This window comes from Taeniopygia guttata, chromosome 1 (assembly GCF_048771995.1).
Source record: "Taeniopygia guttata chromosome 1, bTaeGut7.mat, whole genome shotgun sequence".
Lineage (NCBI taxonomy): Eukaryota > Metazoa > Chordata > Aves > Passeriformes > Estrildidae > Taeniopygia > Taeniopygia guttata.
Genome location: NC_133024.1, coordinates 38,146,120 through 38,168,620, shown reverse-complemented (window position 1 = coordinate 38,168,620; position 22,501 = coordinate 38,146,120). Strand labels below are relative to the sequence as shown.

Here is a 22,501-nt window from a genome sequence, read left to right as displayed (position 1 = left end):
GAAATTTAGCTTTAGTATATTAAGGAAGAAAAAGACCTGCAGGCGTCCTTAAAAAATAGGGTGTACATTTTTTTTCTTAATATGTTCTGTATAATCAAAATGATTAATGTATTAATTATAATTAATAAATTAGTAATTAATATTTGGTAATATTTCACAGGTGTAGGTTCTGTAGTGCTTAGAACTTAAATGACAGTCATAAGTAGCTTTCAGGTACGACATTTAGTTTAGGAATCAGATTATGAGATTCAACTACTTTACCATTTACTTCCCACCTGGAAAGGACATTTCCAGCTTGTTGCTGTGAGTGATCATACTGCTGTGCTGTTGCACTGCCTATCTTGTAGTAGAGATTGATAACATTTTTTTATTCTTAAATGATTTTCCAAATTTTGAGCTGAAACCTTCTTTTGCAATATTATTCATATGCTCTGGAGGCCTTCATCTCTAACAAACTACTGAATAAAGCCTGATTCATACAGATAGAAAGGTGTTTTTTTCCGAAAGAAAGTGTTAGAAGAAAGCTAAATATTCTGATAGTCTTAATAATATTCTATTTCGTCATAGTAGAAGCTATTTGAAGATGATTGCTTGTGTCTTTTTAAAAAGTGACCACTAAAATGCTTCACATTTTACTGCACTGTTCTTAGTGAATTTAGGTCTCCACAGCTTCAGACCAAATGTGTTTGAAAGAATCAATGGGTTTGTGCAAAGGGCCCAAAAAGGAGGAAGAATGTACTGAGGATCAGCAGAGATTGTTTTGTGGTTCTCAAGGAACATGGAAAAATCTCTGAAAGATACATCCAGCAACATCAAGCTGGATTTTTTGAAATGGACATTGTAAATTCTTGCTGTAGTTTCCTTTGGTCAGGCAGTATCAGCAGTGCAGATAAATGGACACTCATTGCAGTTTCATTATCAAATCAGGACTTCTATTAGTCTGTGCAACTTCAGGTGTTTAAAGAAAAGGGGTCATTCAAGACAGGAGGGATTTTTGACTAGGGTTGCTGATAGTTTTGTTGACTTTCTTCCCCGTTTTATCATTTGCTGATTCCAGTTGAGGAGTCTGTGTGTGTTGGGCCTTTGCCCTTTCATGATGAAGTCCAGTCCTTGTCAGGGCAGAGGAGTGTATGTGTACAAGTTTTTTATTCTTCGCTGAGAATTTGCTGTAGCAGATGTTGTCCAAGCTTCTTCCTACACAGTTATGTTTTGATTGTTTAATGAGGCAAAGAGGAGATAAAGCACTTCTGCAATTCTTAGATGAACTGACTTTCCAAGGCACCAACAGGGGACATATGGCAACTGTTCTACCAATGCATGTGGAAGCAAGCCATGATTTTAAATCAAGGTCAAATGCAGTCAGCTATGCAGTAGTCAAGTTCTGCAGAGGTAGTTACACAATCAAGCCACCTGTTTATTCGGGAGGGAAAGATTGACTCCTGATAGAGAACCTGTGTGTGCTTAGTGATATGTTTTGGAGCTCTTTGAAGATGCTTAGTTACTACAGCTTCTGGCAGAATTTCACCCTGATATACTGTAGAGCTCTTTGCTTTCATATAATCTTCAGCTGATATTTAGCAGTGGAGTGTTATGTTGCTTTCTGGTGCTCATACTCCAGCTTACAGGACAGAGCCGGTGTGATTCCTGACATGAAGGCTGCTCACTACTACATTCCTGCTGTCAAGGATCCATTATTTTGTTTCTTGTGCTAACACAGTGACTTTGCTAATGATGTTCATCTTCCTGACTTAAGATAACTAGCCTCCCTCAGAAGTCAACAGAGAGAAAAGGAAACCTCCGGATAGAAGTATAGCCTATCTCTTCTCTTTCTGTAGAAGTACATTAGATGTCTGGTATAGGCTGACTTTTAATGGGTTCAATGAAAGCAATGTATCCAATACAAGCAGATGAGGATTGAAATGTTTATTTCCTTTGTACCACTCTTCTCCTTTGCATAACTTCTAAAATGTCCTCTAATCCTGTAGAGTGGTAGTTGGAAGTAGGTTTTTACTCATGTTCTTGCCTAAAGCAAAGCATTTTGCTGTTTTATTCCCAGCATTTGATGATGAAATAGTTTCTACAGATGTCTCCCGTTATGTTGAAGATCCTGGGTTTGGGTACAAAGACTTTGCAAGGCGAGGAGAAGACCATCTTCCAACATTCAGAGCTCAGGTACCACCTCTTTAAAGCACATTCACTCAAAGAATGTTTATATATCTCACTATCTCAGAGCATAAAGTGGTTATAGTTGTTTATATAGTGTATATTGTGTATATGTGTATATAGTGGTTATAGCATGTTTGTTGTATGCTCCTTTTCTTGTCCTGGTTCATTAAATAACTCATAACCTTACATAAATCTCCCAGAGATGGAGTCTTCCACTATTTGTCAATCTCTAGCAAGGCAATACTTGGCTTTCCATGTTAACTTCAGTTATTACCAGTTTGAATTGTTTGAATGTTTGAAAACTGTAAAGCGTATCTGAAATAAAAGGGAAAGGTAGAAAAGCAAGAATTTCTCTCCCATCCTTCCAGATGTTGCAGATAAAAAATCCACTGGAGCAACTCTTTATTCCTGTCATTTTACCAAGTACTCTCTGTCCAGTGGATTTCAATACCTGGATACATTTAGGTCTGTGAGAGTGATTTGGGGTGTATTGTTCTCATATGTGCACCAAATCTCTGGACTTCAAATGCTGTGTAAGAAAAGGAATTCCTAAATATGATTACTGAAGTTTTTGGTGTATTTTAATACATTGTTCTCAGTGCTGTTGGAAGAACAGAATATGCATTTTACATGTACACTGTCTTATATACTGACATCCTTTGCCATGACCAGAATCATGAACTTCATATTATACATAACAGGAGGGATATTCTAGGTGGTTCTGCTCTATCTTATAGAGCACATTTGTAAGAAGTCTAGAACTAAATGGAAAGCAATGGAAGAAATCTTCAACCAAATCAGAGAACTTCAATTTAAATTACAGTGAGTGCAGGAAAGCTCTGTGGTCAGAAGATGTATCTGAGACTGTAAAATAAAGAATCCATGATCGCTCTCAGGAAATGTATTTAGCTTTATAGCAGTCTCTCCTGAACTGGATAATTTATTCTGTGGTCTTTATATGAGCCTGAAGAAGGTTATTACTGCCAAAAAGAATAAGGCATAGTCAGTGCCTATAAATCAAGCAATCTGCCTAACTACTTTAGGAGCAGCAGGCTCCCTTGGAAAAAAGCTCCAAAGAAGTTGAAATTGGAACTGAAACATCTCTGCTCTTAAATAAACAGGACAGCTTTTGGCTTACAGTCAAAGAAGTCACCTCGATAATTTAACCTTATTATGTCCTACTCTTAGCACTTGGATGTACATACCCACATCCTCCCAAATTCTCTGTTATTAATGATACTTAAATTTCAGTAATATCCCAAACACCGGCAATAAGTCTAATCTTTACTCTGTTAAAACAAAACAGCCTTTGTCTCTATGGTTTTAAATTTATTAATAGAAAGAAGGTATTTTATACACAGCAGAATGTCTTTAAGCTTGTTTCTGGGGGGGAGGTTTCACTGATAATAGGATCAATTGCTGTTAGTCAACAATGCTTTCCCCTCTCTGGGCCTTCTGACTCTCAGAGGCTTTTGTGATGTCCTGGACATCTTTCCAGGGCTGTATGAGTATGGCATATTTCTAACAAGCCTTACAATCTTTTGTACTGGCAGCCAGTGGCCAAACGTGATGGTGTGATATGTTTTCTGTGTCATTGATGCCTGCATGAGACAATGGAGCAGTGTTCTGCTCTTCCCTGCTGTCCTACTCAGGGGGACAGGAGAGCAGACATGCTTCAAGGTGCCCAGATGAGGACCCTGGCCTGGCAGTACCTTTGGAAAACAGCTAGAAACAGGAAGGATGGAGACGATGCCCTCAGTTTTAAAGATGCCGTCAGTGATGGGATGATAGAGCACTTGACAAGGATGTGGGCACGCTCTCACCTTCTATATGACGGCAGTGCAGAGCACCCTTGCTCCGTGCTCTGGAGCAGGATGGTTCTTGCTGCTGTGCTGCCACTCAGCAAAGACTTTCCATTCCTCATATAAGCAGGCAGGCTTTTATCTTGCAATCCAGGTGCTTGTCTAAGACCAAAGCAGCCCGGATTTTATCAGTTTTTTCAGGGATAGTTCAGTACTTTATCCAATGATTGTACATCCTTGCTGGAAGTAAAGACTCCATCTCTGTTTGGAGCTAAACCAAAGCCTCCAAGAGGAACAAGTTTTTAAACTTAAAGACCAGTCCCACGTGGAACAATACTGGTCAGAGTGGCAAAGCAGAAGAAGATTCCCTAAGTGCTTCAGGAGAAGCTTGGGGATTTTTGTGTCACCCCCGGACATAGACCGCAGTTACCTCTCTAGGAGGGCAGAAGGTGTCCAATCCATCTTGCAGGGAACACTGGAGGTCAGCCTGAATTCCTCTGATGGAGAGGTCCAGATGGTCTCCAGTTTGTGTTAGACACGTGGCTGGGGTCAGTAATAGTCACCCGAGTCTGTCTGTACCCTCGAAGGGGTCAGTAATGTCAGGCTGATGTTTGGACACACTTCAGAGGAGTCATCAAAAAATCAAGGTGTGTGTTCACCTACATGAGGGGTCACTAATTGTTGCCTCAAGGCCCCCAGCTGGGTAATAATTAGCATTGATTCTGTGATTGCAGAGGTGGATCAATTGCTTTATTGTATCATCTTATACTATATTATACTATACTTCTTGTACTATATTATACTATACTTATTAACAAACTCAGTAACTCTTACAAGTAGTCTGATACAGTTTTGACTTAATTGGTCAATCAATCTAAACACTATCCAGTGTCCAATTAAGAAATCACTCTTTGGTAAACAAATCTTCATAATGCATTCCATATGTGTACAACAACAATGTGTAACAAGTGAAGATAAGAATTGTTTCTCATTCTTTTCTCTGATCTTCTCACAGCCTTCCCCAGGAAAATGCCTGGGAAAATCTGTGCCTGCTGTCTGTGACCAGAGAGCTGCTGCTACATTTTTGGCTGTAGGCTAATGATATCTGGGGTTGGGGTGTCATAACGTGATATCCATTGCCAGGAATTCTGGGGGAATGGAGCAGGTGATGTGGATGAAGGATTCAAAATGCAAACTTTTGGAAGAGACTAAAGTCATAACTATCAGACAATAAAAACTGTTGAGTTGTAAAGATGACATAGGGAATTCATTTCATTTGTGTTTTTATATATTTTCTTCTCTTCCTGCAGGACTATACTTGGGAAAATCATGGCTTTTCCCTTGTAAACAGGCTTTATTCTGATATTGGGCATCTCCTGGATGAGAAGTTTCGGATGGTGTATAACCTTACATACAACACTATGGCAACACATGAAGATGTTGATACAACTACACTAAGAAGAGCTTTATTTAACTATGTCCACTGTATGTATGGAATCAGGTATGGACAAAAATTCCCTGGCTTGGGAGTACATGTTAAAACTATGTAAACAGAAAAATAAACCACGTGTAAAGCATCATTTTAGATTGGGTGTTAAAAGTGGAGATGGTACCTCTGGAAGTTAGAGTGGTTTTGCTGGCACATCAGTGTAATTTCTCCTTCCAGTGCAGACAATGAATCAGGATGGAAATTTTTACAGAAATGTCTTGTCTGAAGCCAACCTGTATCCTTCATTCAGGAAAGCAAGTTCACAGACAACACCAAGTTGGGCAGGGGTGTTGCTTTGCTGGAAGGAGCTAGGAAGGCCCTACAGAGGGCTCTGAATAGGCTGGATTTAGTGGGCCAAGGCCAATTATATGAGGTTCAGTGATGCCAAGTGCCGAGTCCTGCACTTGGGCCACATCAACCCCAGGCAGCACTACAGGCTCGGGGGCAGTGGCTGGGAAGCTGCTCAGTGAAAAAGACCTGGGGGTGCTGGACACAATCCAGGGTGTGCCCAGGTGGCCAAGAAGGCCAGTGGCACTCTGGTGGATCAGCACTGGTGTGACCAGCAGGACTAGAGCATTGACCGTACCCCTGTACTCAGCACTGGTGAGGCCACACCTCAAATCCTGTGTTTAGCTTTGGGTCCCTCAGTGCAAGAAAGACACTGAAGGGCTGGAGCGTGTCCAGGAAAGGGCGGTGATGCTGGGGAAGGGTCTGAGGCACAAGTCCTAAGGGGAGCAGCTGGGGGGGCTTAGTCTAGAAGCGCAGGGGGCACCTTATCACTGTCTCCAAAAACCTGAGAGGAAACTGTAGCCAGGTGGGGGTCAGCCTCTCCTCCCAGGTAACAAGTGACAGGATGAGAACAAATGGCTTCAAGTAGCACCAGGGGAGGTTTCATTTGGATATTAGGAAAACTTTCTTCACAGAAAGAAACAGCCCACAGAAGTGGGCAACCATCCCTGGAAGTGTTCATAAATGGTGGATAGGGCACGTGGTTTAATGGTGAACATGGTGCTGGTTTAGGGTTAACCATTGGATTTGATCGTCTTAAAGGTCTTTTCCAGCCTTAACAATTCTGTGATCCTACTAAGCCTTTCAGATCCTCTCTTAACATGTGGTTTTTGGGCATGTATAATAAATGTTCCAGTGTCCAGGCTTAAAAACATAATGCTGCAAAAGACAATGCATTTAGAAAGTTACATCAAGCAGAATGATTGTTTGTGTTATGTAGGTATGATGACTATGATTATGGAGAAGTTAATCAGCTACTTGAACGCAGTCTGAAGGTTTACATAAAGACAGTGACCTGCTACCCAGAGAGAACTACCAAGCGCATGTACGATAGTTACTGGCGTCAGTTCAAGCACTCGGAGAAGGTATGTGCTCCAAAGCAAAGTGCCTTCACAGAGACCCCTGTGCTGCTTGAAAATTAAAACATGGGGACACCTCAAATGGCAGCATCTGTCACATGAACTGTTTTAAATCAGAGAAAAACAAATGAGAATCATTCCTTGAGTGTTAGATACCAATTTGACAAAAATACTTCTTAGTGTGCGGGAAATAATTTTTATTTCTATTATTTTGAGTCACTTCTCCATAAAATTGAATGGACAATTGTAAAAGAAAAGATACTTTACTTTTATGAAATGTTAAAGATAAACCTGAGAATGCAGAAGTGGTCAGCTATGCCTATACTTAGGATTTGGAGATCAAGAAATGCCTAAATATATATATGCATACTTTATGGTGTTTTTCAGCAATAAAAATGTCAACATGCCTTCAGAGATCATATTTAATGCTTCCTGGGAAGGGTTCAGTGCATGAGTTCCTGCTAGTCTATCTGGCATGGAAACTGTCCCTTATTCTGTTCTCCTATACACCTGGTCACAGGTAGTAGTAAAGATAACCAAATATAATTTAGAAAGAACTAATGCCATTGGATATAAAAAAAAGGTTTAAAGGTGGCTTCTCAGATGGAAGACTGCTTAAAGCAGCAGTTGAGGCTAGTTTCTTGCAGTCCTGGGATGTTGTCCATATTGGCATCACTACACAGCTGTCTCTGGTGGAACTGTAGTCCTGCAGCAGGGTACAGGGAGAAATGACAAAGTTTTCTTGGAGCAATACTTTACTAAAGGTTAGAATTTTCAGCCTGAATAAACCATGTTGCATTCAGAGGTGAACTAAATAGCTGATGTAATGTTTTACAGGTTCATGTCAATCTACTTCTGATGGAAGCTCGGATGCAAGCCGAACTTCTGTATGCCCTTCGTGCCATAACTCGTCACTTAACTTGAAGCACTCGCTGGCCAGGAGAACAGGGGCTTTTACTGAGTATGTAAAGACCTTTGGAAATAGATACACACCAGAAGCTGTTTGTGATGTAGCATCAGGTTATTCAATTCTCTAGTGTCAAAGTTTAGCCGTGCTTCTTGGCGGCTGTAATGTGCAATGACGTGTTTTATTTTCTTGATGCTTAACATTACTAATGATAACAAAAGTAACACTGAGGAGCGCTACTCTGCATTGTTTCCGGCTGGATTGCTGCACAGTGGTCAGGATCCTGAAACTGACTTCATTGTACCCAATCCTAGCGCTTTGTTCTTTAAGCACTGGAGTGAAGTGCTTAGAGACTTCTTTTTCCAAGCAATCATTTTTCAGATGAGTGGAGTCCAGCAGAAGATCAGTTCTGCCTGTCCTGAGAGGAGCATCCCACCACGTCGTGACTCGTGACAGAGACACGTGGGCTGTGCTGCATCGAATTGCCCACTGGATTCTCCTGTGTGTCCTGGAGACTGCTGCCAGTCACTGTCTTACTACAGCAATTGGAGGTGATGCAAGATGTGGATGCAAACATCGAGCACACTTTAATGTGAAATTAATCTTGATAAATCCTACAGCATGCTACTGAAGTGCAAAATTCATTCACGCTTTGTCGTGCCCCTCCACAAGGAGAAGAGGCCTCACGATTTTCCATTTCAGCCACACTTACTGTGTCTCAATCATGCATAGTCTTATTTTACTGACAGTCACCCTCAGTTGTCCTGACAATATCCATGCTCATCACGTGTTGCAATTTGTTTAGTTGGCACCTATAAAATTAATACACAGGCTGACCAAAAATAGGGTTGTGGGGTTTTTTGCACTCTCTTCTTTATCAATGTTTTAACTAAGGAAAGCAAAGGAAGGCTAGTATATCTATTCTTTCATATTGGATGTATAGAAATTATTTCCCATAACTTTTTCATAGCATGAAATTTTAATATTCAAAGTTTTAAAAGTTTCTATGCATTAGTGTGAGTGAACAAAAGAAAAGTGCAATATTTAAAAAGAAAGCAAGCTTTTTTCCCTGACATGCCACTGCTAAAGTGTCCTTCTTCTATAGCCATAAAGAAATTTTAAAACCAAATTTCTTTATTGTCTAAGGCCTAGCAGTTTTGTTTTAGCTTTTACGGCTTAAGACAACCTGATACTAAGATGCCAAAGCATCCCCAAAACAAAGCATTTTTGACAACCAGTAATATTGGGGAAGGGAAGAAATAAGCTGCCAAAAATGTCACACTTTTGTGCTGTTTTCTGTTGCTTTTGACTAATTTTTGAGAGCACAAAATGTTGATATTTATAGCTTTATTTTGTATTGCATTTAATGAACCAGTGAAGTGCCTAAAGAGATGCTTAAACTTACCCAGTAGAACACAAGTTAACTGCTTCAACTTTTGTCTGTTGGTTTGGACTTTTCATATTTCTTTTGAGGAGGGTGACCTTTATTTCTGTGATATACATTCAAAACTAACTGGACAGGTTTATTTTTAATTTTCTGTTGGATTGTAGAAGTCAATGCAGGACTTTTTTTCATTGGTGGTTGCAGAATAGTTAGAAAAAAAAACCACCAGTCATATTTTGACACTTTTCATTTACACAACAATGGACCAGTACTTTCTCTACTAAAGTTAGTTTTCTCTTTTCTTCCTTTTTTCCTGATCCTTGCTTTGACTTTGCATGTTGTTTTTTCTGCTTTATCTGTCCGTTCCAGATTGGAAAGCCCAATGATTGTACACTTTTCTGCACTTTCAGACTGCAGACTCTGCATGTGAAAACCTTTTGAAGAAAAAAACAGTAATTTTTTTTTAAGTGTCATGTTGGCTATTTAGAAAACTATCCAACAGACAGCACTGGTCTGTCTGCTAGAGAGCATTGGGTAAAACATCAGATTTATCTTGTATAGCTAACTGCAAAGATTTCTCAGAAATACTCATGCTCAGAGATGCTCATATGTGTGAACTTAGATTTACTTTCTAAATTGTTATGATCCTTTTCCCCCCTTTGTTGTGATTGTAGTGGCCATACCTAATGGCTTCTGCTGAGAGAAGTTTTGATGCAATACTTTCATTTTTTTTCAAGTGATAGGAACTGTTTAGTACTACTTTAAATTTCTTTGCATTGAAAAGTCAAGAAGTCCTCAAGAAACACAGCTGAGCTCTGGAAATGAGGTGAAACTAGATTTGGCTAACTAATATGATGGCTTTGTTTCCCTTCAGAAATGCAAAGACTTCTGAGTAGGTTGAGTTTTACATTTGGAAACATGAGTGCCTTTACTTCTTTCCTTATGAAACATACTTCATGAGCAAAGTACATGAGCAGATTTGAAATACAGAAACCATAAATGGATTGCTTCATAAAACTTGTAGTAAACCAGTGTTTTGGTTTGGTTTTTTTAAGTGCCATATCAAGTCCCATATGGCCTGCAAGACATTCCATCACAGGAAATGTCATTGTACAACTAGTTTGCTATTTCTCTCTTTTTTTTTCTTTAATATTACATGCAAACTTAAAACATCTGGAAATGTTTTCCACGTGGCATTTTTTTCAAAATATTGCATTTACAGTGCAACAAGTTACAGCCTAGTTTTTATAGACAAATTTGGGATTTTTAATAGATGTTTGCTCAGAATAGGTGTTTAAAATCAGACAACGCTACCATACACTTTATGTGTGCTTTAGGTTCACACTGTGCCAGCTTCTAATGTGCAAGTTTTCTTGGAATGTTTTGATTTTTTTTTTTTAAAGCATGCATGAATGTGAATCTTCACACTTTGTTCATTAATATTTTTCTTAAGGGTACCATAATCGTTGGAAGTGTAGATCCTCTCCTTCTGTGTTCCTTCATTGGAACTGGTAATGACCAGCATTCATGTTAGTCCACAAAATCCCAGCTGTGACCAACATAAAAACAAAGTGTACAGTCTCCTCTCTACTGAAGAGAAACCTTGATAGGTACAAATTAACCAGCTAGCACAGGGAACACTGTGAGTAGGGAACAGAGCTTTTGAGCATGAACAGCTTCTTATCCTTGCAGAGTCACTTAAAATATGTGTTGCTGTAGAGTATGTCCTTGCTGAGATTGCTCTATTTTTTTTGGTAATGAAGAGAAGTGAAAAAGGTGCCAACTGGAGAAAGCATTTGCATTTCCCAGAACACTCTACCCACAGGTGAATTTCATGAGAGTATCATCATACAAGAACAGAAATAATTGTTAAAACAAAAATAATAATTTTAAATTTGGGTGCAGTTTGTGCAGATAGCTACTACAGCTAGTGCTGTGGTGTCCTATGAGAATTTTGGTGAGCTGTAGATGGATTTATTTTTGATCAGGGCTGAATTGAAACATATATCCTTTGTCCTAAAGCCTTCATTAAAATGCAAATCACAGAATCATAAAATCTGCTGAGTTGGAAGAGGCCCACAGGAGGCCCAACTCCTGACCCTGCACAGGAGAGACCCAAGAGTCACACCCTGTGCTTGAGAGCATTGTGCAAACACTTCTTGAACTCTGTCAGGCTTCCCTGGGGAGCCTGTTCAGTGCCCAGCCTCTGGGGGAAGAAACTTTTCCTAATATCCAATCTGAACCCCCCTTGACACAAGTTCAGGCCATTCTCTCCAGTGCTGTCACTGGCCACCAGAGAGCAGAGATCAGAGTCTGCCGCTCCTGTTCCCCTCACAAAGAAGCTGTAATGCAATGAGGTCGTGCCTCAGTCTCCTCCAGGCTGAACAGGCCAAGTGCCCTCAGCCACTCCCCATATGGCTTCCCCTCAAGGTCCCTCACCATCCTTGTGGCCCTTCTCTGGATGCTCCCTGATAGTTTCACATCTGTCACATTGTGGCACCCAAAGCAGCACACAGGACTTGAGGTGGGGCTGCCCCAGTGCAGAGCAGAGCAGGACAATCCCCTCCCTTGCCCAGCACCTTGATCCTTGAAAAGGATGTACCTCAGCTGTAAGAGTTAAAGAATTGCCACTATCAGCTCATCCTATGTATTAACAAAGAAGCTTTAAGGACAGGAAAATCAGTGCTTTACTGCATCTCTTGCAGTAAACAATTACAAATGTAAGTATAAATTTAGAACAGATCAGAAGAGAACAAAAAGGAAAACATTTTGTTGCTCTATTACTTGAGTGCAGAAAGTCATAGCACCAGATTCTTCAAGTGTACTTTTGTTTGGAGTGCTACTGATATTTTCATGGAATTTGAAAAAAAGCAGCTAGCTGCCTAAATTGCAATGGGGGTTTAAGCATCCAGGCACTCAGCAAAATCCTAGAAGATACCCACTTGAATGTTTGAGTCAGATTTTTAAAGAAACTGACTCACCTAAATAAAATAGAATAAAATTAATTTCCATAGAGACTGGAGGAATGATACATACCAGATCCATGTGATTCGCAGTGATTGTTAATGAAATTAGTTGTTTTGGGGACTTAATGTAGATTTAGAGAACTCTCTCCTAAAGCAGTTAAACTGTAAGCCACTGCTCTTGCAGAACAGGTTCTCAATTTTCTCATGCATGTTGTTTTCCATGAACACAGGCATGCATTTCAGGCTCATGATCTTGAATTTGGACTCCCTTTCAGAAGGGTTCAGTTGTTTAACCTCTACTTGCAGAAAACATTCATTGGTGGTAGTAAGTGGATAGCATGTGCCTGAAGTAAAAAAATTTGGATCAAAAGAAATACCCCAAATCTTCTTGCTCTCAAGTGATGTTATTTCACTTACTTCTCCCATAAATAAGGGGTGATGTTGCACAAAACAAAGGAAGAGGGAGTGGATTCATTGTAAATTAACTTTGCCAGAGCAGATCTGACTATAAAGCTGTAAGAATTAGTTGCTGTTAGCAGTCATTCCTAGAGCTGGACAAAATGTCAGTTTTCATTACCTGAACTTCAGGTTTACTGTTCCTCATGTCCCCTAGCACTATGTTTGTCTGAAAAGATGCATCTACCAGCTTTCCTATATTTGGGAATTGTAAGTGAAACATTTTATCTCCAAATTAAAATTAATATAGTATTTCATCCCTACTACATAGATTACAGGTGTGAGAGATGGAGAGAGCACAGTAGTATGAGGAAACTTCAGGAGCATCTTGATCAGTGTTAATTTATTCCTTAGAGCACATTTCCTGGCAGGTGGTTGTGCTGCTGCTCCCCCAATCTGCATCAGGTCTCTCTTGCAGATATTTAATCCTTTGCTGCTCATCAGGGGAAAAATTGTCATTTTCCAACCTGCCACCACCCCTGTCCTGCCTCAAGTGCTTCCTGTCTTCCCAATTCCCAACCCCGAGCAGCCTCCCAGGTGCAGGGACAACCTCCCAGCCTTAACCTTGAAAACAACGTTCCTGTATCACTGCCTGTTGTTAAGGGCAGAGTCTCTTTCTCACATTTAGAAACATTTAATTGCCATAGTAGATCATTTCTGGACAGGAAAATGCTAAATGTGGTTCAAAAGGATGAAACTCAGTATTTGCTTAGTAGTCTGTCAAAGCCTATCTCTGGAATTACAGTAAAAATGCAGTGGATCCACTAAGGAAATGCTTTCCTTGGTGAAACACCCCATGCTTAAGCTATAAGCTGTGCATGTTTCTCAGAGGGACATCTAACAGGGAATTTGAGGTCCCCTTCTGCCAGGCAGGCTTACATGGCCATCTGGTTGGCAGTCCCTTGGGTGCCATGCAGCCAGGCAGACTGCATCCAGCCTCTGGAACAAGTGGATTTGGGTTTTTCATTTCTATATGGGGAAAAATCCAAATGCACGTTGTGGAGTAGCTGCTGGAGACAGAGTTGAGTGTTCTTAGGGTACTGAGTGTCATTGGGGCTTGTGGAAAATAGAAGCCTTGTTCGTGACAGTAGTTAGAGGTGCTGGAGATGCCAGCTGTTACAGTAATTGTGGGAAGCAAGCCGTGCTGTCAGCATGGGGAGGCACAGACCACAGGCACTCCCAAGGGGACAGGGCCAGCGCAGAAGGAGTTGAGGTATTGGTCAGCTGAAGAAACTTCACTGATGTGTCTGAGAGGTTCTTCTGTGTGCCTGTGCATAGGGGAGGTGGAGGAGGATGCCTTCTTCCAAGGTGTCCAGAGGGCTTCTTTGGGAACAGAGCTGGGACCCTTTCCTTATTCCAGACATGGTGCAGGGGAAGGGAACCATTCTGCCCAAGAAAAACTTGCTGCTGTTGAATTGCATTTTCTTCCCATCAGCCCTTTGAAGGAAGTTTTGAAGCAAAATTGGTCAATCACTAAGCATTGTGTCTCCAGTTGAGGAGTCTGGGGGGCATCAACAGCAGCAGCTCCAAACACCAAAACTGTGTCTCATTCCTCACTTCATGCTCATGTCGTGCCACCAGACCCAAACCTCTTCCCTCCAGCCCAGCTGCCACATGCCCACATGGCTGCAGGAGCAGCCCGCTTGTGGGTGATGTGGCCATTTTTAGGGGGAAAATAATAATATATAGGCAACCCTTGGACTCTGCTAGGCAGTGAAGTCAGAGGTCTTTTCACGACTGTGACCAGAACTGGATATGAACTGCAGCTTAAAAAAACAGGAATTTTGCAAACTTGAAATCTCTCAATTTTACCCTTTTCTCCTTTTGCTGGAAAGCCACACGATGAATGTATATGCTTTATCTTTCTATCCAACATAACTGAAAATCAGACTGCCAACTCCTTGTTTTGTATTAGCCTTTTTTTTTAAAAAAAAAGGAAAGTTTGTGAGCAATATATGTAGCATGCTGTGAACGTCTGTTTTGATCTTTATAGTTACTCTTTAATCCATCAGTATTAACACCAGTTCTTTTTTGTGTTCCCCTTGGTACTTCGTGTGCAGTGTAAGCAGAAGCTGTGATCGGCTTTGCAGTCCTGTGCCATGTTACTGTAACTCCTTGATTTTTTAGGAAGCACCTGACTGTGGGCCACCCTGGGGCAGGTAGCATGCCCGTCCACGACTGCCACTTTTCGGTCTCTTGTACTATGTATAGTTCTAAGTAGAATAAGCTTTTTAACAGAATATTATGCGGTTTATGAGTCACGCAGGCTGCAAGTGTCTGGTGTGTGAGAGTCTTTGTATTTATAGTTGTTGGGGTTTGGTTTTTTGTTTTGTTGTTTTGTTTTTTTTAATTCATAAAGTAGCAAACTTGATAAACATAGCCACTTTAAACTGCTCTTGCTAAACAGACCCTGCTGTAGATAAAATACCACTGTAGATACAGGGAGAAGCATCAGCCGACCTCTCTCGACTGTGGGGGAGCCGAGCCCCTCTCTGCACAAAGCATGGTGCGAGCCACGGGGCCACCCTGCGTGTGACGATACGTGACCCAAACGCGGCCAAGGCTGGGGCCTGGTGTGTCTTTCAGCTCCCTGCTGTGTATTTCAGGCTGCCTCCCACACTCTGCTCACCAATGCACGGGGCAAGCATCAGCTCGCTGGCATGAGAGGGATGGACAGACCAGCTGCTGGACCACAAACATGGTCACGGCACTTCTGCAGCCAAAAAGATTCCAAGCCTCTCTCAAGTGCAAAAATTTAGCCCTTGATTTGCTGACTGCAGAGCCTGGCACGTCGGGGTAAGAGGCAGCATTGCTCCCTGTTGGCAGCGTGGGTCTGAGCCCCCTTGCTGGGGCAGCAGGCAGGGCAGCACCGTGCCCAGAGAAGGGCGTTACCTGGCATCTCCCACCTCTGACCCTCTGGACAGGGGTAAATCGTACCCAGCCCAGCCCAGCAGTGTCAGCCTCTTCCTCCTTGTGCTATGGCCGTGTGGGCGTTTTGGGATGGAGGGTTAAGGACAAAGCTCTGATACTGCAGCTCCCTCCCACCACCAGGAAGTGAGGAAGTGTGGTAGCTCTGTGGGTCCCATAGTTCCTACAGCATCCTGTGGGCAAGTGGCACATCTCCTGTCCTGCCTCCCTGGTCACCACCTGTCCTGAGCCCCGGGGATAGGCCACAGGCTCCACGCTTTCAGGGGAGGTTTGCCTGCAAGGCGAGGCAGCTGCTAGGAGCTCACTGTGGGTTCCCACAGCAGCTTTTATCATTTCTTTCCTGTTGTTGCTGGTTGGGTTTGTTGGTTTTTTTTCTTTTTTTTTTTAAAGGACAGACTGACCTAGTGGGATGGAATTTTTTGTGTGTGACTTTTGTTAGTTTTTAAGTTACCCGACTTGAATTTATCTGAACAGATGCAGAAGGAACTTTCTTTTTTTGTGAGTTAAGAGACAAAAATGCATTTTTAAACAAAGGAATCATGTATTAACATTTTAACAGCAATTCATAAATCTGCACTTTTTATGAGGTTTTGAAAAATATATTTATAGGTACGGAACAATGGGGTTTGTTTAAAACTGTATCGCATTTATACTTGCTGAAATTACTTTCATTGTTATCAGTAGGAATTTCATTGGTTAAATAAAATGGATAAAATCTGACTCCTGCTTGAGCCATCATTTGCTACATGCTGGGGAACACGTCTCTAGAGCAGACCGTCCTGTGTTTTGGGACAAATCCAGTCCTCGAAGTGCCCTTCTTCTCCATGCCTTTGTAGTGGGTTTTAATTTATGTATCATTCAATACAGAGATTATTTAATCTCTCTTCCAGGGAGACCTGGGCAAACCCCAGAGGAGAAGTGGGTGAGAACCATAAAAACAGGAAGGGCATGCAAAGGTGAGAGGGAATGTGTGCTGAGGGTGCTGGCTCAGGGCAGTGCCAAGCTTACCAGCAGTCCAATTGCCCCCAAGTGCCCAAACCCTGCCCTCTGCCCCATCCATCCCCAGAGAAGGGTGACTTAGTCCTGAGGGATCACCAGGGAAGTTTGTTCTGGGGGAGATGATCATTTCCCCTCAGAAAGACTAAACTAGTTAACACAAGCTGCAGACCTGGGATGTTATGGGTGTAACTTTACCTCCAGCTGCAGGATGCACAGATCACAATAAAATAAATACATGTATGTGTATAAATATCTGCATGTATATAAAGTGCTTATTTATTTCTTTCAGTGGGAGTTCCAAAACTCTGAAAATATCTGTTGTCTTAGGTCCAGGCCCCTTGGTACAGGTGGTGTGGCTGTCACCTCCCTCCAGTTGCCAGAGTAGCTCTGGACTGGGAGGGGCACCATGGCACCAGCACCATCATGAAAAAGATAAAAATCTTGTAGTACTCATCAAAGCCAAGGGATGCTGTAGAATTCGTGCTTGTGCCCCTAGAAGTCCCAGAATACGGGTGATCAGCAGGGCAGGACAGTGCCACCCCCAAGTGAGCCCTGCCCTGATTTTGGTCCCTGCTCACGCCCAGTGTATGGTGTGAGTGCTCAGATGGGGGTACCCAGCACAGTAGAGAACAGCCCTGTTATCCCACACCCCATCCTCACCTCTCCAGCTGGTTTGCCACAGGAAATTTAGAGCCAAAACATTTGTGTGTTGGTGATTCCCCAAAACCTCTCTGCCCATCCTCCTGGGCCACCACATCTATCCCCTGCCCCCTGCGCCCACACTGGAGACCAAAGGGTGGTGGCAAACCAGGGGCCGTGTCACAGGGATGCTCATGTGCCCACACTGAGTGGCTGTGGAACTCTCCCCCTGGGACCCGGCAGAGGGCCATGACTGAGATAAGCTAGGCAGCCCTGCATGGGCAGCACATCCCTGGGGATGGGCTGACCCTAAGCTTCACCAGGTTCCTGCCCTCCTCATGGAGCACAGAGAGACGCCCTGGTGTGCCCCATGACATCAGCTGGGAGTGGGGGCACCCCCAGCCTCCCATCTGGACTCAAGAAGCCATGAGCAGGCCAGGGTGGCTGGCAGAGCGGTGTGCCACCGTGCCAGCAGAGACTGGCTGCCCACTCATGGCCCAAGCAAGCCCACAGCTGGAGGGTTGGCTTTCCCCTTGTGCTGGGGTCTCATTTGTCTCTTCCCAGCATCACCTCAGGCTCCTTGTGCCATGGCACGGGGGAGAAATGGTGACCAGCCCCACATCCCTGTACAGAGCCATGGGTGGATCTGCTCTACCAAGTGTACATTAACTGAAGTGCACCCAGCTGCACAACTTCATTTCAGCACTACCTGCTAAATTAGATCAAATTATCGGCAATGTGGGAGCGTGGAAACTCCCCCCAAAAACCTTTAGTTGGATCATGATGGAGTTATCTGGTGAGGCACCTGGGCAGAGGACCAGAGGCTCTACAAACTCAAGTTAGAACTACATAGATTTTAAATAACATCACTTATCATGCTAATGAGTTCATGTAAATATAATTGATTTTTTGTAAGCTTTTCAATATATAAGGAAGATGATAGCTGAATTTGTATTTCCTGCTAAATTAAAACCCTTCTCATCTTCCATGTGCGTGGTTTTTTCCTCAGGCTTTTCTCAGGCCCTTGGAGCAGAACTGAACCTTTCTTACCTGCAGGAAAGTGCTTTTGCAGAAAGGAAGCCCTCCTTCTCCTCCTTCTCCTGCCTGGGGCTGGTGTTCGAGTATCAGTATATCCAGGCAATAAAATATAGACAAAAATCTAGATATAGCAAATGCAACAAAATGTGATTACAGTCTAAACAGAAGTGTTTTAGCAGTGGTGACCTGTAACATTCAGTGTTGACTTGCTCAGGAACGAGTTCCCCAGCAGTTTGCTGCCACAATTTGCAGCCCTGTGGAGGAGGGCTCAGCTTCAGCCCAGACCACCTCTGCCATGCTGGTTTATGTTCCAGAGTCTCTGGAAGCACCAGAAGGGCTGGGTTGGGGACGGGATGCTGCCTGGATACAGGCATTTCATTTGCCTTGCAAAATTACCTAACTAATCCCTCTTGGCTCCCTCTGCAATGCGTGGAGAGAGGCAGAGGCTCCACCAGAGGGTGACATCTGCCCTGAATCATCTTCTGGCGGACTGATCCGCCTCCGCCCTCCACGTCAGGGGAAACACGGTTGGGATGCAGCGTTCAGCTCACATCTGCAATACAGCACAATGATGCTGAAAAGATCAGCTGAAAACAAGGTATTAGATTTAAGCCAACCCCTAGGCTTTTTCTATCTTTCTTTCTTTTTTTCCTGATGGAAAAACAAAACAACAAAAATAATTTTTTGTGAAAAACAGAACAGGAGCAGTTCATTTGAGGCATCATTACCAGCTCTAATTAGTAGACCTGAGTACAAATCCCCACAACCACAGAGGTCCAAAACTTCATTGTGGTGCCCACAGGAGCCCCAGCAGCGCCAGCAGGACATGTTGCAGGAATGTGCTCAGTGTTGAACACCTGCATCTGTTCACAGCTGGAAATGGGAAATGGAGAAAGAATGAGATTTTGAATAGGCTCTGGAGATAAATAAAGAACCGGGACCAGGTACCCAAGTTGATCCTATACCACCAAACCTCCCTTGGGTTGGGAATGGGGGCATGAGAAGGAAGCATGATAGGATCTGGGAATGGACAAAATTATCCTGCATCACTGGAGCCTGAGGGCCTTTTCACTTGTCCTTGATCAAACATAAAAGTTGATTGTAGCCAGGTGTGGGTCAGTCTCTTCTCATAGGAAGTAAGAGACAGGACAAGATGAAATGGCCCCAGGCTGCACCAGGGGAAGTTTAGTTTGGAGATTAAGAAAAATTTGTTTACTGAAAGAATGGTCAGGCATTGGAGCAGACTGCTTAGGGAATTGGTAAATCACCACCTTGGAAGAATTCAAGGAACATGTGGATGTGGCACCAGTTTAATGGTGCATTTGGTAGTGCCATGTCAGTGGTAGGACTCAATGATCTTAGAGGTCTTTTCCAACCTCAATGATTCTATCTGAGCAGTCACCCTCAACTGCTGTGGTAAGGAGCTTCAGATTTGCACCCCTCTGACACCAGGACAGCCACTGTTACCATTCAAGCCTCTTCTGCAGCCATGGGCTCTGTGCCCACACAGATCCTTGGGAAGGCAGCCCCTTGCCCTACATCTGACACTCATCTCATTTTTGCAGGGTGTAGTGGTGTTTTCAAGTGCAGGCTGTCACCTCCAGTGCAAAGGTGTACCTCCTACAGATGCCTGAGGGTGAGGGATGAACCCATCCACCCCACAAATGTGCATGTTTTCCATGAACTCAAAAAAATTGGGCCAAGTTCTTTGGGAGCTGGATTCATTCCACACAGGTCAGGCCAAGCTCTGTGGCTGAGGTGCACACAGTGGTTGATCCCATCTGTTTCAACAGGGCCACACACAACCCCCACCACCACCCACATGGGCTGCGAGCACTGCAGGCCACGTCCAGCAGCACTTAGGAGGCATCAGACCCTGATATTAGTCCTACCTGCATGGAGGGATTTAGTGACCCAAGAGCCTTCCAAAGGGCTGTTGGAAAGACCATCCCACCTGTACCATCATCTGGGATAACCATGTCAATGGACACCTCAAAGGTCTTCAAGGGTGATGGGACAAGCCCCATCAGCCACCAGTCACAGCCAAGCTTCACTGGTCCCAGCTTCAGGCATCCAGCTGAGGTGCCCAGGTGAAAGGCAGGTGACATATACTGAACACAGGGACCCTATGCCTGCAGAGAAGAAACTATAATGGCTACATTTAGATGGCATAAATCCAGAAAGTGATGTCTCCATGAGTCTATTGTATCATCCCCCTGGAGCTGCTTCACTCACATCAGCAGTTTGTTGGTGTCAGGATCAAGCAGAGACCATTCCTCAGCCCTTACTGCTCACTGTTTAGCTACTGGCCATTTGGTTTCACAGAATCATAGAATGCTTGGGTTGGAAGGGACCTTTAAAAGCCACATAGTTCAACCTGGGACATCTTCAACCAGATCAGGTTGCTCAGAGTCCCATCTAGCCTAACCTTGAATCTTTCCAGGGCTGGGGCGCCTACTACCTCTCTGGACAACCTGTACCAGGGTTTTACTCATTGTAATTTACCTTGATTTAAAAAGAAATATCTTCCTTTTATTTATTCTGATGTTCTTCTCCCATGTACCCTCCCCTGCCCATCAGCACAGTCCTGCCTATCTGCTACAGTTCCATTGGTCCATAACCATCTTCTACCAGCAGGTACTGGGGATTTGGAAAAGTCACACAGTGACATCTGCTCCAGATGCCCATTCCTGACCATGTTAAATTAGATTAAAACATCAACTTATTAATAAAGATGATACTGCAGAAGAATTTGAAGACTCTGCTTCAGTTTTGCAGGTGACTTTGCTGCTGGCTTAGTAGAAAAGAAATACTGTCACAATTTCAGTATTTTTGGAAGGGAGACAGGGTTTTTTTCACCCTTACAAATAGAATAAAATTACACACATGCAAAGATGGGCCGTGGCTGAAGGATATGCCTCTGAGACAGAAAGAGCCACGTTCACATGCCAAACCTGCTGTTAGGCAGGAGTGGATGCTGAATGTCAACATCCAAACAGCTAATCCAGACCCTGGGCTGCTCTTGAATGTTTCCTGCCCTTGTTCCAACCTGAAGTTTAAAACTATTTTCCACTAAAAATGGTAAATTGCCATGAAAAGAGCCCTGTCTGATAAATCACCCCATTCTGACAGAATATAATTCCTTGGAGATTTTCCAACCTGCTGTAACACTAACACCACTGGAAAGTCTTTAGGCATTTCTGCTTGGCTGGAAACACCAGTTGTGTGGAAATCGATAGCAGATGTTACCCAGTGTGAGATCCACTGAAGTAAATCCAGCAGCCCAGGAGTCTGTGCAGCAAAGAGAAATCATCCTATGCCAAACTCACAGTATCGCAACCTCACTAATAAACACACCCCTGGACACACCTCACACTCCTTGCTCCCAGACAATCCCTCCTGGCCAAACGAGTTACACTGGTATTTATTATCCAATACATTTTCCATTTTCTAGCACTGGCTACACTGAGAGATAACCTGTGAGCAAGCATGGCTCAGTTCCCTGCTGAACAGGAGCAGCTCCCTGACCAGAGGGAGGGACAGAGCTGCTGATGGAGTTCCATGCAAGGTGAGCAGCTCGAAAACGTGCAGTGGTAGCAGAGGTGTGACCCAGAGGCCTGAGATTGAGGGGGTGTCCTGCAGGGCTACTGAGTCCCTCTGCCGTGATGGGTGCCCAGTCCCAAGGTGGATGCAGCAAAGACAAGGCTCATCTCGAGGTGCAGAGACCCCTGTGTCAAAGCTCAGGGTGATCTGGTTAAGGCAGAGACACCTTCCACTAGACCACATTGATCAAAGCCCCATCCACCCTTGACCATTTCCAGTGATGGGACACCCACAGCTTCTCCAGGCACTGTACCAGTGCCTCGCCAGCTCCTGCAGACTCAGCTGCAGGGTTCATCTGCCCAAAGATGGAATATAATTACCCCGATAGGGAAGGTAAGGAAGTTGTGACAAAGCCAGTCCAGGGACCAGCACTACACAAGAGGGAGTTTCTCCCTGTGAGCTGCGAAGAACTGTGCTGCTGTGCTGTGATTTCTGCATGAAAACTGGCTATCATGCAGCACTCCAGGGACATCTCACTGCATCTCACAAGAATAAAACAGGCCCCTCTCCTGGCACACACACAGTCATACTCACTGCCTGCAACACCTCAGCTTTTACCAACTTATCCTGCGGCTTAATTAATGGAGTCTTAGAGTGCTTTGAGAGAGGAAAGGTGTTTAAAAAGCACAAAAGAGCCATTAATATCAGATGTCAAGCTGTTACAAGGAAAAACTGTGCTGCTGCTGTTTTCTTGATTAGTCAGGACACCCTAGGTTATCTCATTTGCAACTGTGACAGAAAGTGATACCAGCCCCTC

General features: G+C 43.4%; 1 protein-coding gene across 3 annotated transcripts in view; it reads left to right on the top strand.

Annotated features, from left to right (window-relative positions):
• SESN3 (sestrin 3) overlaps positions 1 to 16,185 on the top strand; it is a 45,369-nt gene extending 29,184 nt beyond the window's left edge. For all 3 annotated transcript variants that reach the window (XM_030269593.4, XM_030269583.4, XM_072927292.1), the window contains exons 7-10: positions 2,057 to 2,172; positions 5,279 to 5,469; positions 6,686 to 6,830; positions 7,662 to 16,185. In XM_030269593.4, coding sequence (XP_030125453.4) covers positions 2,057 to 2,172; positions 5,279 to 5,469; positions 6,686 to 6,830; positions 7,662 to 7,748 — 539 coding nt within the window. In that variant the 3' untranslated portion in view covers positions 7,749 to 16,185. The remainder of the gene's footprint in view (positions 1 to 2,056; positions 2,173 to 5,278; positions 5,470 to 6,685; positions 6,831 to 7,661) is intronic.
• Positions 16,186 to 22,501: the final 6,316 nt, after the last annotated feature.